At 45.8% G+C, this 17598-nt stretch overlaps 1 protein-coding gene across 2 annotated transcripts in view; it reads right to left on the bottom strand.

Moving 5' to 3' along the window:
- Positions 1–15426: 15426 nt before the first annotated feature.
- Pop1 (POP1 homolog, ribonuclease P/MRP subunit) overlaps positions 15427–17598 on the bottom strand; it is a 34090-nt gene continuing 31918 nt past the window's right edge. For both annotated transcript variants that reach the window (XM_046464726.1, XM_046464727.1), the window contains exon 16: positions 15427–17421. In XM_046464726.1, the coding sequence (XP_046320682.1) occupies positions 16767–17421 (655 nt within the window). In that variant the 3' untranslated portion in view covers positions 15427–16766. The remainder of the gene's footprint in view (positions 17422–17598) is intronic.

Below are 17598 nucleotides of genomic sequence, written 5' to 3'. Positions count from 1 at the left end.
TTTAGAGACAGGGTCTCACTGAGTTGCTTAGCGCCTCACTTTTGCTGAGGCTGGCTTTGAACTCGTGATCCTCCTGTCCCTGCCTCCTGAGATGCTAGATGACAGGTGTGCACCACCACACCCAGCTTCCTGCTGCCTTTTGACAGCTCCTAGATGCTCCCACCTCTGGGCCTCTGCACTGACAGCTCCTCTGCCAGGAACATTCTTCCCTTAGCAGTCACAGGACTCAGTTTTCCATTTCATCAGCCTTTACTCCAATATTACCTGCTCATCAGAGTAACTGCTGACTCACTAAAAATGGCAGCCACCTTCTGACTACTTACTCTCCCCTGACCTTTTTTCCCCACAGTACCTCTTGCTATTAAATATCCAGCTCAGTGTATTTTACTTTTTGTATTGTCTGTTTCCCCAACCGGAATGTCAGCTCCCTAAGGATACGGATTATTGCTGTTGCTACCCCAAATACTTACCGCTGTGCCTGGAAAATGGATCCCCTGTGCACTGCTGAGTGAATGAATGAATGAGTGGACACTTGGTCCCTGTTCTCAAGGCCCTTGCTATCTGGTTGAGCAGGTCCTTTTGCTCAGAACAACTTATGAACAACACAAGCTCATTTCTCTCAGAAGATCTGAAATTTTTCTTCAGCATTTTCAGCTTTTCCTTTCATATCCCAAGCACAAAATTCCATCCAATCCTGTTCTTTTCTCCTCAAACAATCATAGTCCATGACTGGGTATCTGACAAGTTTCAGGATGAGAGTCCTCTGTGGCAATGTGGTCTTCACCCAAGGCTACTGGGCCTGGGGACCAAGGCAGGATCCTGAAAGAAGGCAGAGCTGACTATACCAATGGTGCTGAGTGCTTGGGCGGGCGCAGGGAAGTTCTGGTGACACCCAGGCATGGGAGTGGGGAGCAGAGGTCAAGGCTGCCAAAGGGGAAGGCAGCACCATGAAGTGTGAATGGCACTGAGATGATTTTAACGGGCTCTCAGACCACGTAGCACCAACCTTACTCCATGGGTGGGCAGCTCAATTCTGGAAGGGTCTTGCTGTCTGAAATTCTACCATTTGTGTCTCTGTCTGTATTCGTTAACTAAAGCTGCATAAAAAATTGCCCCAAACCTTAGAGACTTAAATAGTAACCATTGATTATCCCATATAATTTATGTGGGTCAGAAATTGAGGGATTGTTTGGTCAGCTAATTCTGACTCAGAGTCCCTCTGAAGTTGTAGCTGAAAACCAGTTAATGTTGCCATCACATAAAGGCTGGACTGGGGTCGAAGGGCCCCCTTCTAAAGTGGCCCACTCACATGGCTGGCAAATTGGTGCTGGCTGTTGGGGGGCTGGGGGAGCTCTGCTTCTATCCATGCAGGCCTCTCCACAGGGCTCTGAAGTATCCTTGTGGCATGGCAGCTGGCTTCCTCCAGAGAAGGTTATCCAAGGGCCAAGGCAAATGCCACAAGGCTCTTTTGAGCTAGCTTTGGAAGTCACCACCATCACTATATCCTAGTCATCACTCAGGCTGCCCCTGGTTCAGTGGCGGCAACAGCCCTGGAGGAGGCTCACCGGGAGTTTGCTTGGAGGCTAGTTACCACACCGTGTTTCATGACATCACTTCCCCAGATTAGGGTGCAGGAGCCTCTGGGCAAGACAGCAACTACATCTTAGCAACCCACTCCACGTCTTCCTGGGAAAGACTGCAGGAGGTCCCTCCCAAGCAGATTTAATTCACACCCCCAGGCAGAAAGGAAAGTCTAAGAGAGGATAAGAAGACATGGCAATGAACCAGTGAACTAGGGCTGGGAAGGGAAGTAAGAGGAAAAGTGGAACACAGGTCTCCTCCCCTCCATGTCCAGGGCTCCCCAGTTGGTTCATTCACCTATTGAACAAACAAACGTGGTTGGATTGCTCCAGCAATGAATGTGCTAAAGTCTCAGCAGTCACCCAGACCGCCCATCCAAAATGGGGTTTACACTCTCCTGGGTGTATGGATGTAAGTTCAAGGTCTACCAGGAGCACAGAGGAGGAATGGAGTGATGTTTGCACTGGGGAAGATCAGAAGGGCTTCACGGAAGAGGTGTCACTCCATGCACCAATGAAGCAGGGCTCCCCATCCTCAGTTGGAGAAACAGATGGAGACTGAGCATCATCTCACAAACTGTCACATCAGTGTTTATCAAAGTGTTGAGCTGCTGGGGCAAAACCCAAATCTCCCGGGGACTCTTATGTTCACCTGGGCGGAACCCGAAAGGTCCCCGTGAAAGGACTTTTTTGTCCCAGATACTCACTGTGGGCCTCCTGGGAGAGGGCAAAAGCGACGTCAATCAACCAAGGGTTTCAAATCTTTTTACCGTTTGGCTTTTAAGGAAATTTATTGTTACAATTGACTCAAATATTTGAATTTCCACAAATTCCCCAGTCTCTGTCATGTCAAAACGTCATCAGGTGAGCTCCCCAAAGTCACGATTCACCTCGGTGGCAGCATGGACACCCACATGGGGCGGCACTGCGAGGCTGCCTCTCGAGCTGTTTCTATAAATACGCAAACTCATTATAAGATGTGAAACAATGGTCCCCGCTGCACAAGCTAAATCTTGCAAAGACTATGTCTCGCTGCTCTGTGAGCTGCGAACGGCTTGTCTCCAGAACTCCATTATCCTCGCAAACAGTGGGAACATGATCATCTCCCTTTTGTCAGCAAATGCTGTGCCTCTCCCAAAACATCTTAAGCATAATACTTTGCTACATAATGGTGCAAAATAGCTTCTTTAAGGAATTCAGCCTTTTCAATTCCCAGCCTGAGGATTATTTCACTCATGTCCTTTTCTGTGGCACGTGATGCTCTGCAGGCCATTTCCTATTTATTACTGTGTTGGAACATGATTTGTAGGTATGTACACTTATGCTCATGCACACATATGTGGATGTGGGTGCCTTGGAGGGTGAGTGTATATACGTGCAGGTGTAGTGGTTTTGCATCTGACTTCGAGAGGGAGCCCCTTGAAGATGCATATTTTCCTCATGTTTCTCAGTCCCTGCTGCTTTTATACTGGAACAAATGGCTAGTGTTGCAAACAGAAGTGACTTCTAGACCAGGGCATCTTAGTATCCGTGTGTCCTTGACGTGCGGTGATTATGGACTGAATATTTATGTCCCCCAAAAATGCAAATGCTGACGGCCTGACCCCAGTATGATGGGATATGCTTGAGGGTGAGGAGTCTATACTGGTCTCTAGAAGATTCATGAAGGCCCAGAATTCTCAGATTTTGCTTTCTACTGGGAGGCAGGGCCTTTAGCAGGTGATCAGGTTTAGGTAATGCCATGAGGGTAGGGGATCCCATGATGGGATCATTGCCCCTATAAGAAGAGGAAGAGAAACAGAGTTCCCTCTCAATCAAGTGAGGACACACATAATCCAAGAACAGGACCCTCACCAGGAACCCAAACTGCTGACACCTTGATTTTCAACTTCACAGCCTCTAGAACTGTGAGGAATATTTGTTATATCTTCACCCAGTCTGTTATGGCGGCCTACCCGACTAAAGCAACAGCCTTGGAAAGATGTATTCTAGTTTACGAGGTATCAAGATGCAAGAAGGCTGTAGGGTGAGTGTGTCTCGGTGTGTTAAACCATTGGGATTTCAGACTTTATCTGTCACAGCAACTGTATCGCTTCATCTGTAAAATTATGCAGGTAATACCCGGGACGCAGGGTTGTTGTTAGGATTGAATTAGGTAATAACTTAAAGATCATGTGTGATTCTCTCTCAAGTAACTCAATCAAATGAAACAAGTTCCTGAGGCATGCATTACTTGCCTGGCACTGTGCCAAGTCCCGAGCCCAGGGACCCTGACATTTTAGTTAGCAGAGCAGATGTGGAAAACGACATATAACTGCATATTCTGATAAATGCACAATTACAGAGAGTTCATGGTCAGGAAGGAGGAGCTAATTCTGGAGAATTCAAGAAAACAAACACTATGCCAGGCACTGTGGCACACGAATATTATCCCAGCAGCTCGGTTCATGAGTTCAAAACCAGTCTCAGCAACTTAGCAAAGCACTAAGCAACTCAGTGAGACTCTTTGTCTAAATAAAATACAAAACAGGGTTGAGGTGTGGCTCAGCGGTTGAGTGCCCCTGAGTTCAATCCCTGGTACTCCCAAAAAAAAAAAAAAAAGCCAGCTTCAGAAACTTAGCAAGGCCCTAGATAACTTAATGAGATCCTGTCTCAAAATAAAAAAAAATTAAAAAGGGCTGGGCATGTGACTCAGTGGTGAAGCACCTCTGGTTCAATCCATGGTACCAAAACAAAAAAAAAAGGGGGGGGAATGGGCAGCAGGCAGCATTTTAAGGAAGAAAGAGAGCTCTCCAAGTTAAATGAGTAAGAGGTCAGCCCCAAGTGAGGATGGATGAGAGTCTATTTCAGTCAGATTTTTCATCACTGTGACCAAAAGGCCTGACAAGAACAGGAGGAAAGGTTTATTGGGCTCACATTTTCAGAGATCTCAGTTCATAAACAGTCTACTCCGTTGCTCTGGGCTCGAGGTGGGACAGAACAGCAGGGCAGAGGGTGTGGCAGAGGAAAGCAGTTCAGAACTTGGAAATCAGGAAGCAGAAAGATACCTGCACCAGGGACAAAATATAACCTCCAAAGTCATGCTTCCCAATGGTCAGCCTCCTCCAGCCACACCCTACCTGCCTACTGTTGCCACCCAGTTGATCCATATTGGTGTATTAACACTGATTAGGTTAAGGCTCTCATAACCCAATCACTTCACCTCTGAATGTTTTTGCATTGTCTCACATATGAGCTTTTGGGGGACAACGCTCATATCTACATAACAGGGTCTCATTTACTCTTGGTAAAGCAAACTCGAGTTTTAATTTTTTAAACCCATGCCATAATGTTTCGAATTCATTTGGAAGAGGGTGTGAGTGTTGGTGTCTGCTTGCTCATATATATGTGAGCTCCTAGGACAGGGACAAACCTGGTTATATGTCCCTCTGGGTTCCCCAAGCCTAGACCCTGTTCTGCAGCTGGAGCTGCACAAACGCCTGTTGAATCAAAATGAACGTAATCCCCAGCCCATTCCCTAGATGCTGCCCTGAACAAACAGAACTGAATATCCCTCCAGCGGTGGCATCCAGGTCAGGCCCAGGGCTAAACTGAGGTTTTCCAGCCTCTGGGAGCATCTGTGCGGTCCACAGCGACACCCCGCGGTCACTCCTAGGAACTGCACTTTCTCGGGCTGCTCCCAGTCACACAGTTGTTCCTGTCTGGAGGAAACTGGCCTCTGGAGATGTTCATATTCAACCCCTCCTCTTCCCTCTATGAGTCCCAAAGAATAACCCCTGATGCCTTAAGCCCCTGTTTACAAGGGATTATTAATAGTAAGTCACATGTGAGAGATAAAGGGCCAAAGTTAGATTGTGGTAAACCCTTCTTAGAGACCTTTTGGTTAAGATGTTGGCAGACAGGTGTTGGATGTCATTTTACCACTTTCTAGCTCTGTGACCCTGGGCAGTTTACTTCATCTCCCTGAGCCTGTTTCTTTCTCTGTAAAATGGGGGTGACACAACTTGTAGAATTACAAGGCGGGCTGGGGTGGTGGCTCAGTGGTAGAGCGCTTGCCTAACATGTGAGGCACTGGGTTTGATCCCCAGCACCACATAAAAACAAATAAATAAAATAAAGGTATTGTGTCTCTTTACAACTATGAATATTTTTAAAGTTGCTACAAGGATCAAAATAACCCATATAAATTAAGCTAGATCAGCACAAGGCACTTGGGCTTCTGTTGCTCCATTCAAGTCTCGATTAAGATGGCAAGGTGGGCATTGATATTACTTCCATTGAATGGACAAGAACAAGGTCAAGAGAGCTTAAACTACTTGTCCAGGGACTTTCAGCCAGGGAATGACAGAACTGGAAGGCAAACCTTCTCTTTGTTGTTGTTGTTGTTGTTGTTGTTGTAGATGGACAGAATGCCTTTTTTAAATTTGTTTATTTTTATGTGGTGCTGAGAATGGAACCCAGTGCCTCACGCATGCTAGGCAAACGCTCTGCCACCAAGCCCCAGTCCCAGCCCCAAACCTTCTCATTCTTGTTAGCATTCCAGGAAGCCCTCTGAAAAAAGAGATGCTGAGGGCAACATTGTTGAAGAAAAGTTGCCAAGTTCAGAAGAGGCAGATAAAGGAGAAGCGGAACTTGAATCCAGCATAGCAAATTGCTTGCTTCCGTTGTGTGTGTGAGACTCTCTCTGGAAAAAAAATGCTCTTTTCCAAAAGCTGGTTCCGAGAAGCGCTGTCAGGAGACTGGGGTTCTGGCCCCAAGAAGTTATTGTGAGGACGTCCCCTCTTGGAAGTTCAGCTTCCTCCTTGGCAAAATGAGCGGAGGGCAGTCAAGACACCTGCTCAATGGGGGCGGGGGTCTTTCAGCCCCACATTCTGTCATTCCACAGTCTGTGCCTTTCTGACACCCTGCAGATGTTCATGGGCGGTGGGGGAGGGGTGTCACTATTTGCCCCCAAGGACTTCTGGGTGGGAGGTAGAAAGAACCCAGAACTCTGCCCTGGGGTGGGGCGGGAGTGACAGATGGAAAGAATAACTCTTTATTCGATCACATGAACAGGAGATTAACATTAATCCCCAGTTGGGACTGAGTAACTCTGCCCACAAAGGCCTGCACGGTGGGGCCAGAGCGCTTCAGGCGCAGACAGTGCGGGTCCGGGAGCCAGGCCGCTGATTTACGGGCAAGATTAAAAGAAATCAAGGAATGGGGGCTGGAAGACCCACCCTGGGCAGAGCAGAGGAGAGGGGACTGCTCCAGAATGCCCTAAATTCAGAAAGAGATTGCACCCCCATTCCTCTCAGATGGGGAAGGCTGTGGGGTGTGTGTGTGTGTGTGTGTGTGTGTGTGTGTGTGTGTGTGTGTTATTGTTTGGCTCTTGGCTGATGTTTTCAACATGAGCAGGCCATTCGGGACATGTAATCGTGGCCCTTTCATACACGCCTAAGGAAGGCAAGATGAATGGTGTGGGTGGTGCTCGGGTCATAAATATCAGTGGCATATCAGGGCAAAATTAGAAAGAGAAAAGCAAGTGAAATAAATCTCTCAGGACTCCAGGGCCATCTTTCCGAGAAAAAACATCAAGATGAGAAAGACCAGATTCCTGTGACAGACCCAGAGCCAAAATCCTTGACACTCTTCACATGGCACCAGAGCAAGGAGTTGTTGACCTTGAACTGCTTAAGAACAAGTCCATGGCTGATGCATGAGTGCATCTGAGCCCTCCGGTACCCAGCACAGAACAACAGGCCTGTGCCTGGTATGGAGCGAGCGCTAGGATGGGAAGAAGCCCGGGGATGTGGCGAGGAGCTCAGACTCGGCTGCCAGCTGGCTTAGCCCCAACCCCCAAGGCTGTTTCACCAGCAAACCATTGAATCTCTCTAACTCAGTTTCCTCACCTATAAAATAGAGATAATAATAAGACTGCCTCCGAGGGTTGCTGTAACTGTTAAGTGGAATATTGCTCATCAAGCCATAGCGATTGCTCCGTGTCCCCCATTTTATGTAACCAATGGTTGAGTGAATTGGTTGAGAACTTTACAGAGCTATTCCACATGCCAAGCTGATTGGAATGGTGCTTCTTTTGTTTTGTTTTTACACTCAGGAATATAGAGGCTGAGGAACTCTGGTGGCTATGATGGAGGTTTTAGGCTGGAGTTTGGGGGTATCCTAGCTGTCCCTGTTAGCCCTTAATTCTATGGTCACCACAGGAGGGGTGGGCACTCCTCTCTGCCCACTCTGACATGAGTAAGTGTGCATAGGAACATAATGGAGACCCAGACTGCAGCTGCCCTCACCCCCAGACTCTGGGTGGGCTTGGAGAAGCAGAGCCCTGCAGCTGTCTGTGAATGATGCTGACCCTGGAGGAGTAAGTCCCAAGTCCCGACCTCAATGGCCCAAGCTAAAGGCCAGCCTTCCCTGGCTGCTACTTGCTTCCCCATGGGGGACCCCTGCATGAGGGACGAGCCTGTTGGGGAGCCAAGCCCCTGTTCTCCCTATTCCAGAAGGTCCTCCATTCACAGGCAGAAAATGGTGCCCCAAAGGAAATTGAGGGAGGGATCTCTAGACCTGGATGAGAGCTCAAGGTCCAGGAGGCCCTCTGAGGGAATCTTTCTTTTAGTTTGGAGTCTCCTACCACTTCTTAGCCTCTGACCTGGCAGGGGTACCTTGGGGGCTTTGGCTTCCCCTCACCTTGAATTGCTCCGCACACCTGGGGCCAATTAGTGCCAAGCCTGCTGGGTTTTTCTTCCCTCGTGAGGGCGGGTGACTCTGCAGACACCCAGCCAAGGCTCCCAGGCAGAGGACTGGGGTTGCTCCTGGAGGGCCCCTCGGGTTTCTGTGGACATGATGTTGATGGACAGACATGACTCCTTAACACTGCATGAAGCCAGATGCAAGTGGACACTCTGGCCTCTCTCGGTGGCTGCCTGCGGCCCCAGCTCTCAACAGCAACACCAGGGTATAGGGACCTCAGCACCTAATGGCTGAGGAGAAGAGGCCTCCATCATTCCAGCTCCACCAGAGCTTCCATCAGCCAGGTCCCCTAAGCATGAGGCTATAGGAGGTTTTAGGGCATAGTAAAGAATCCACAGATTACCTAAGCAATATCTGCAGATATTGGAAGAAAGGCAAGTTTCTGGCCAAGATATTTAATAGTCTGCACCAGAAACTAGGCCTCACTATTAAAACAACAACAACAACAAAAAAAATCAAACAAAAACCTCTAATGGCAAAGAAACTAGGTCTCACTATTTAAAAGCCTAACAGACAAAAAGCCCTGTAGGCCCCAAATATAACACCCCAAAAGAGTGACATTCAAATTTGCAAAACAAAGACAATGGCAAAAAACATCAGAATTTCAGAGTGGATGAAGATGACCTGGTGATTCTTAGCCATGAGCACGTGAAATTGCATAAGAGCTTAATAAAACCACAGATTGCAGAGTCACACCACAGATCTGGTGGAGCATTGCCCTCCAAAACTGAAGACAAGCAATGTGCATATTTGGCAAGCACCCCAGATGCTCTGATGGCACATGGGTTTGGAGAACTCTGACTCTCCACAGCTCCTGAACCTCTCTGGTGTGGGATCACCTGGTGCTCTTGTTCACAAGAGTCGACTCCAGGTCTGGGACAGGTTCTGAGATGCTGCATTCCTATTGCTGAGGTTGCTGGTCCTAGGACCACAAATCCGTCAGACCATTCTCCAACCTCTGCCATTTTATGGAAAAATGGAGATAAAACGAGTGCAGGTATTGGGGAAGCCCAGGGAAAACTGCTGAGTTGGGAGAGGGGAAAAAATGAGATGGCTGGGAGGGAAGAAAAAGGGACTATGCAAGCTAGTTGGGTAAGAATGAGGTGAAGTCAGTTCTGAAATCAGCAGAGAATCTCTACTTGGTCAGTTTCTCACCAGGCAACAGTCCTGGGGCTTGTTTCCTGAGGAGGACACAGAATGGGAAGTAGTCAGAGAGAACAGGTCCCTGGTCTGAGAGTTTGCTGGGCAGCTGGACACAGCTGCCCCACACTTTGGTAAGATCAGCATTAGAGTCCACAAGCCAACTTCTGGCACTTGTTCCAGAATGCTCATCAGAAACGCCCTGACACCTGTATCATCTCCCCAACTACATCCAAGTGTGCAAATGTGTGCATGTACATACCCACAGATGTGGCTCTGCAAAATTGCAATAGGAAACTGTCTCCAGAGTGCCAGGTGCTGGAGATCTTTTATCCAGTTTCACATTTCCCTGGCCCACTTTTGCTCAGCCCTTACTGTAGCAACCTGCTGAGAACAGAAGAAGCCCAATAGCCCCTTGCCTCAGCTGCCCCTCTAGTTTCCTGCCCTTGGGACTGCTGGGTGGCTTTCCCAGGATACTCAGGGATAGGCTGTGCCAGCACTTGTGCAAACCAGGAAGTGCCAGGAAATTATCACTCCCTGGAACAACACTTGGCCAGTAAACATGGGAGATGGTAAAGATTTCCCTTTTCTGGAACTTACACAAATTTAACATGGAGGTACAGATTTAACATGGAGGTAACTCCTCAGTGTGTCCCTGGTGGGAGGGAACCCTAGTAGTCCCAGTGGGTATCTGCTGGGAGCCATTAGCCAAGTAGGTATGACAATTTCCTTGCCAGCGTACCCCATGTTGCAGTGACATTGAATGTACGTGACCTTGCTCAAGGACCAAGGCAGATTAGGGTGTTCCCGGTTTTAAGATAATCTTGTTTAGGGCGTTCCCAGTTTAGGTTCCAGGTTTAAGGTTTAAGATTATTCCTGCTGGGAATAGGGCGTATCCTGCTGCCTGAGTTCCCCTTGAGTTCTCACGGGATTCAGACAGTATATTTTGGAGATAGAAGCCCAGTGGAGGTGGATTTGGGAGAGAACGTGGATTTGGGCAGAGAACGTGGATTTCCCCAGAACGTGATTGTAGACGGCTGGTGTGAGTTCGGGAATAAAGAGTTGCTGTTTGAATCTACAAGCTGTGTGGTGGCTCGTGATTGTGTGCCCAGCCAGACTGCGGCATTTGTGCCCAGCCAGACTGCGGCAGGTATCCAACTCCTAATGCATACATGGATCAGATTTCAAATCTTCCCTGACCTCCACACTCCTGGTCCCTTAAGTCACTTCCTAAAATAAACTATCTGCCTATAAGGGTGCAGCTCTGCTCTTAAGAGAAACCAACTTAACACATGCAAGAGACGCTAAATCCTGCCCAAGAGAGAAGAAGGAGGCTGGAAATACAGAGGGCTCATTGATACCCAGAGCATTCCAGGCTGTCCCTCAAGACAACAGCCACTGCTCAAGGTTCAAACAGCTGCGCATGACTGAGAACAAGTCATGTCCAAAAAACAATTTAAGATCCTCTGTGAGACACTGGGAAAAAAAAGAGAAGGAAAGCGAAAGAAATGAGGATTGCAACAAGCATGTGTATTGCAAATGTTTAATAATAATAATAATAATGGAAAAAAATAAATGAGGGTTGTTTAACTTGAAGAAAAGAAAACAAAAATGGTTAACAACTGACTTCATTAAAATAAAGGGGTGGTTCCCGATGTTAGTCTTAGTAAGAATGCAGGGAGGTAGGATTAAACTGGGGCTGAGGAGACATTTTAACCATGTTTGCTGACAAGGGAGAGATTGGCATCTCCTGGTGAAGTTATGAGTTCTCATTGCAAGAGACACTCAGCTGGTAGCAGAAAACAAACTTACTGGGAACAATGTGACTGGGATTCATCTTTAGAGAAACGCTTTTAAATTTGTCTCAAGATACTGTTTTAAAAATCATGGAGTCTTGGACTTAGGGTGTAGCTCATTGGTAGAGTACTTGCCTAACCTGCATGAAGCCCTGGGTTTGATCCCCAGCACCACAAAAAATGGGTGGGAAATCAGAGAGCTTTGGGAAATTAGGATTTTGCTAGTATAGCTCTGCCTCCTAAAGAGGGATTATTGATAGATCTGTGACCTCATTCCCCACCTCCCCAACACCAGTAGTGCAGTGCCTTACAAAACTGAATTGCATTTTAGTCTTGATGCTCTTTTCCCATGGTGGGCTGTTTACTCGTGAGGTCTTGGCACCACCTAGTGGCTAACTTATTCATTACAACATATGTCTGACCTGCAACGTAGTAGTTTACTGCAAACACCCTGGTTGATTTATCAATTCAACAAAAAGACACAGTATAGGTTAAGCACTGTGCCAGAACCTGGGGTTAAAGAATAATCAAAGAAGACATGGTCTTGCCTTCTTGAGGTTCACAGTCTAATGGAGTAGATGAACAAACAACAAAAATTTAATGATTATGCATTGTAATGTCATCAGAAAATAAACCTGCCGTGGGACAGAGGATAATGTAGGCAGAAAGGGCATATTTTAAATTGGATAGTCAGAGAAACTACCCCAAGAAACGAAGCTCAAGCTGGGGAGGATGGGACAGGGTAGCTGAGAACATTCCATGAAGGCAGAATGTAGCATGTGCAGAATTGTGGAGGGGCCCAGGGCTCAGCTGTAGGAGATGATGAAAGATCAGGGCACTCAGAGCACAGTGAGGGAGGCCCAGGGGAACACGATGAGCCTGGAAACTAGGAGAGTATCGTGTCTCTAAACATTTCCTTGGGGAAGGAGGGGTAATACCTTGATGTGAACTCACCCATTTGTTCAACTCCACCAGGACCCCAACTGGGAACATCAATAATAGCTGCTCCCCATGAGAAGAAAATTACCTCTAGATAGGGAAAAGAGGTGGGAGGGAAAGGGAGGGAGAAGGGGAATTGCATGGAAGAGGGAAGGAGACACCCTTCGTTATACAGAATACAGGTATGACGATGTGAGGAAAAAAAAAAAAGAAGTGGGTCACATTAGATTGGGTAGAGAGAAGTGATGGGAGGGGAGTGGAGGGGAAGGGGGGAATAGAAGGACAGCAGAATAAAATAGACATTATTATTGCTGTCGGTATATATGTGACTGCATGACCAATGTAATTCTGCAACCTGTACACTCAGAAAAATGAGAAATTATATCCCATCTGATTCAAATGTAAAATAATAATAATAATAATAATAATAGCTGCTCTGTTCTCAGAGTTCCTATTCCTGATAAGCTGTGTCTTTGGCTGATTACAGGGAAATCTCGTTTTAAAATTCAGGATAGTGGCTCTCAACCTGGGCCACAAACTATCAGAGAGCTCTTAAGAATTCCAATGTCCAGGCCACAGCCCTAACCAGTTAAAGCTGCATCCCTGGGCTCCCAAGGTGATTCCAATGTGCTGATGAATTTGAGAACAACTGACCTGGAGAGATGCTTGCCAAGCAGGGTGGGGAGAGAAAGAAAGAAAACACCTCACCTGGTACTCCCAAGTAGTGAAAGTTATATATGAATAATGAGCCAGGCTGTTTTGTGTGTGTTTGGGTTTTTTCCCCCAAGAGCAGGCCCACTTCCCAGTGGAAAGCACCAGTCAGGGCCATCCTGCCCTCTGCTTGATGCTAATTAAGTTCCACCTGGACACTTCACACTGCGGTCAAGAGCCCCTGGGAGCTGATGTTACAGGAAGGTCAGGTTTCACACTGGCAAGCAGGTCTGCTAAGGCACAGAATTATGAGGTTTCCATGGCCTCCTTATTCATGCACATTTCCCCAGGGTCAGAGGGTTCAAATAGCCAGACCTCCTACAGCAGCAGATCCAGTCGCAGTGGCCTAGGGGGCTTTTTAAAAATACTGATGCTTAGACCCAATTCAAGATTGATCTGGTTGAGGTTTGTACTATCAGCTGATTCTAACATGCAGCTGAGATGGTAAGCCACTGTTGCCAAACAAAAGACAGCACCTGTGGTCCCTCATGTTTGGGGAGGCCTGCAGTAACTAGAACCTCTGTGTCACTGGGGTTGCTTCCCAAGTGACCTACCAATAGTACTATTTTTTATTATGTGTTGAATGTTCCTTATCCAAAATGCTTGGTACCAGAAATATTTCAGATTCTGGATTTTTTTTTATTTCGGAATATTTGCATATATATGAGATATCTTGGGGAGGGGATCAAAGTCTAAAAATGAAATCCATTTGTCTTATACACACTTTATACATATAGCCCAAAGCTCATTTTACACAGTATTTTTAGTGAATGTTTTGTTAGTGAATATATCACGAGGTCAGTCGTGAAATTTTCCAACTTGGCAATGTCAAGTAAGTATTCAAAATGTTTTGGATTTAGGGGCACTTCGGATTTGGGGACATTTTTGGATTCTGGATGCTCAACCTGTATCTGGTAAGCATCCCAGTCCTGAATCTAGCTCTGTACTCTTCAGGCCTTAAATTGGCCATAAGCACTTACAACTATTTCCCAGAGGCTTGGGAGCAAGAACTCACCCTAGGCATGTGGCATGGAGAAAGCAATGCTACATTTATATGTAAAGCACCATTTCCTATTATTTCCAATAAAAGGCCAATTAACATTAGGGTTCATGCTAATCAAGCTTCATAAGGAACTGGCAACATGAACCTAGGCTACACTTGTATGAGATTTCATTTAAGCAACTACTTTTTTTTCATTTTTTTGTTCTTTTTAGATATACATGACAGTAGAGTGTATTTGACATTATTCATACATAGAGTGTAACTTATTCTAATTAGGAACCCATTCTTGTGGTTGAGCATGTTGTGGAGTTACACTGATTGTGTGTTCATATATGAACATAGGAAGGTCATGTCCGATTCATTCTACTGTCTTTCCTATTCCTATCCTTCCTCCCACCCCGTCATTCCCTTTTAACATTTTTTTCTTAAGAGATAACCCACTGGGCGCCATGGCAGATGCCTGTAATCCCAGCTTCTCAGGAGACTGAGACAGGAGGATTATAAATTCAAAGACACCCTCAGCAATGGTGAAGGGCTCAGCAACTCAGTGAGACCATGTCTCTAAGAAAAAGAAAAAAAATAAGAGATTACCCACATATATTTTCACACCAAATGGATATGCACCAGAAAGGTTAAACTGTAGTTACATCAGGGTAGTGAAATCCAGGTAATTTAAATTTTTTCATTGTTGGTGATCTTCACTGTTTTTTTATGATGAATATGGATGATAGATATAGCATTATTTAAGTAAAACCAAAAAGAAAAAAAAGCTAATCACCCAGAAAAAACTGCATGTAACTGATCTGAGTGTTCAGCTCACAACTCTTATTAGGATACTTTCTGACTTAGTGGACTGTGAAACCACTGTCCCCTTAACAAAAGAACAGGACCATGTTGTATTTTGTGGCTATGTGACTAGAGTGCAGCAGGCACCTGACAAGATGAAAATAAACATGTTAATCAATTCAGAGGCTATAGAGAATAAAGCCAGTCCCAACAATCTTTGTTTTTGGTCAGGGATATGAATTCTTTACTGAATGTGTGCAGATTCTATTAGATTTTCAAGTTATATTCTGCAAAACTAATGTTTTCTGGACAATAAGTACCAAAAAAAAAAAAAAAAAAAAGTGTTATAGACAAGTCAGAAAAAGATTCCTTTCCTGAAGAGATGCAGGATGTTGGCAGCAGATATTCATTGTGGATCTGCAACAGGAAGATGTCCTATCCCTCTTCTCAAGTTTATTTAGTCATGAAACACCTTTTTCCACAGACCAACTATCCTTTCAGCTTGTGACTCTTTGACTTACCACCCACACAGCAGAGTAACTGAAATGTGACCTGTCCCCTGTACCCACAGCAGAGCGGCAGGCCCCAGGTGCTATACAGAATGCGGTTAGGCAACACTCGGCACATTCAGACTTCTGTCATCAAGAAAGCTAAGCCACTGATGAAGTGGCTCAGAGCCTCGAAAGCAATGAGAAATGGTCCAAAAAATATTCACAACTGAACATCAGGTGGTATTTTAATTTATTCTGTTTACAGACAGCACTTAGATACACTATTTTCCTTGATCTCATTTGTTGTTGGACACAAAGACACTGAGAAGCTTGGTGAGAGGAGAAACATCAGCCATTCATTGGCTCAAGGGCTTTCCAACTACTGGAAGGCTTGCTGGGTTGTCCCCAACTCATCGCCCCCAAAGACTGCAAAAACACAATGCATTTATTTACATGAAATGATGCCTAATGCACGTGTAAATTCAAAACATATTACTCAGGCTCTGTTAGAAAAAAGGATGGCAGGAAGTAAGGGACTGAAGTAGATAAAGGTTAATGAGCCACCAAGTTTCTCCAAGTGAAAAAAGCAATCATAGCCTGCCATGGGGCAGGATAAGAGATTTCTTGTGCCCTGCTCAAGACCTGCAGTGGACAATATGACTGCATGGGTGGCATTTTGAAAGCAGATGGTCATTTCAGTCATCACTTTGCAGAGGTAGCTACTGTACCATATAGCCACGCTGACCAAAGCGTGTTCCTAAGGATACTGATCCCACAAAGTGCTCCTTAGAAAAGGATTCAGGGATCAAAAAGATTTTTATAAACACTTTACACTATTATCTACTTTTGGACTCTCTCTCTCTCTCTCTCTCTTAGAATATGCTCTAAGAATTCTCCTTTATGGCTTTGAGGAATTCTTTACAGAAACAAAAATAAAAATTTTTTACTTAAAAAAAGTTAACTCCTAGGATCTCATGTTGGTTAACATGTGATCAAGGTCACACGTTGGTCAAGTTCATAAAGTCACAGACCTCTTTAAATTCCAACCCAACACTTTTATCATATACAGGCAGCAATAAATTGTCTGTTATTTCATTCTTTATGGCACAAGGTACTCGGCATACTGATTACAGTACAGGTTTGAGCATGGCCCATACAGGGCTGATATCTCACGTACAGAAGCCAGATGTTTATAGTCTCTTCCTCTTTATTAAACAGCTACTGCTGCTTATTACATGACTATGAGCTCAAACGGACCTCACAGCTCTTTGCTCCTAACAAAAAAGGGACAATAAAAAGTAAAGCTTTAATAATACTTTCCAGCAAGAATTACGCAAACAAAAAAATCATAATAAAAAGCTTTTGGCCACATATACCAGACAATTACATAGCAAGGGCAGGGAGAGATGAAATGATGTAAATATTTCATCATTTCATAATATATATATTCTTAATTCTTCTTTTCAAGGAATTTCACATGATATTTTGAAACAGAAGACAAGGAAAGCAAGATTCCAACTGTGGGACTTTGTAAATAAAATCACCTACGCCCTGCTAGGTGGTGAACCGGCACTCAGACCTCAATGGCAATCCTGGCAAATCGGTACTGCAGGGAGGCGGGAGGCCTCAGCAGCACCAGGCCCCTTCCAGCTGCCGGCTGCCTGGGCAGCATGTCCAGCAATCCTGTCAGACTTACGAACCCCAGAGCTTCTCCACAGCCAACGGCCATGGAAAAATCTCCCTGGGTGACAAAGCCTAGGAGGATTCTGGAACAGTGGGTGATCATACCCGGGAGGGGGCCTGGCCACAGCCCCAGAGTCAGAGCTCCCTGCCCAGCAGCAGGGGTCTCTACTGCCAGGCCCTCGGAAGCAGCAAACTCTCGGTTCTGCCTCCTCTCCATTTTCTTCTTCTCTTTCTGTTTCAGGATCATGCTCTTGAATGGATCACTGTGTCTGGCTTCCTGGGGCCCACAGTAGTGCTGATCCTGGCTGAGTTGGAGGAAGTCCTCCTCAGTTGGGACACAGATCATGGTGAGTGGCTCAGGGCTGCCCTTCCTGAGCAGGGACAGGCTGACCCATACCAGGGCCCTGGGAAAGTGGTCCAAGATGGACAGGCGGGCCTCTGTGGTCAATTCTTGCTGGCCTCTACTGGCAGCCCACCGGACCACCCGATTGTTTTCAGAACTGGGCCCACACCAGGCTGACAATTGCTTCAGTAATTTCCTACTCCTACAAGAAGTCAGAGACACACATTTGAGGATATTTTGTTCAAAGAATAAAATCTTCAAATAGAAGATTAGGCATTGCTAGAGTTAATTTGATTTTTAATACTGCAACGTGAGAAAGTATCAAAACTACGATTTTTAAAAAAACTTAAAATACACATTAAGATATTTCAGTAACGGG

Source organism: Marmota monax, unplaced genomic scaffold (genome assembly GCF_021218885.2).
Source record: "Marmota monax isolate L192 unplaced genomic scaffold, Marmota_monax_Labrador192_F-V1.1 WCK01_AAM20220418_F8-fsc00003, whole genome shotgun sequence".
Classification (NCBI taxonomy): domain Eukaryota; kingdom Metazoa; phylum Chordata; class Mammalia; order Rodentia; family Sciuridae; genus Marmota; species Marmota monax.
This window is presented reverse-complemented; position numbering and strand designations above follow the sequence as displayed.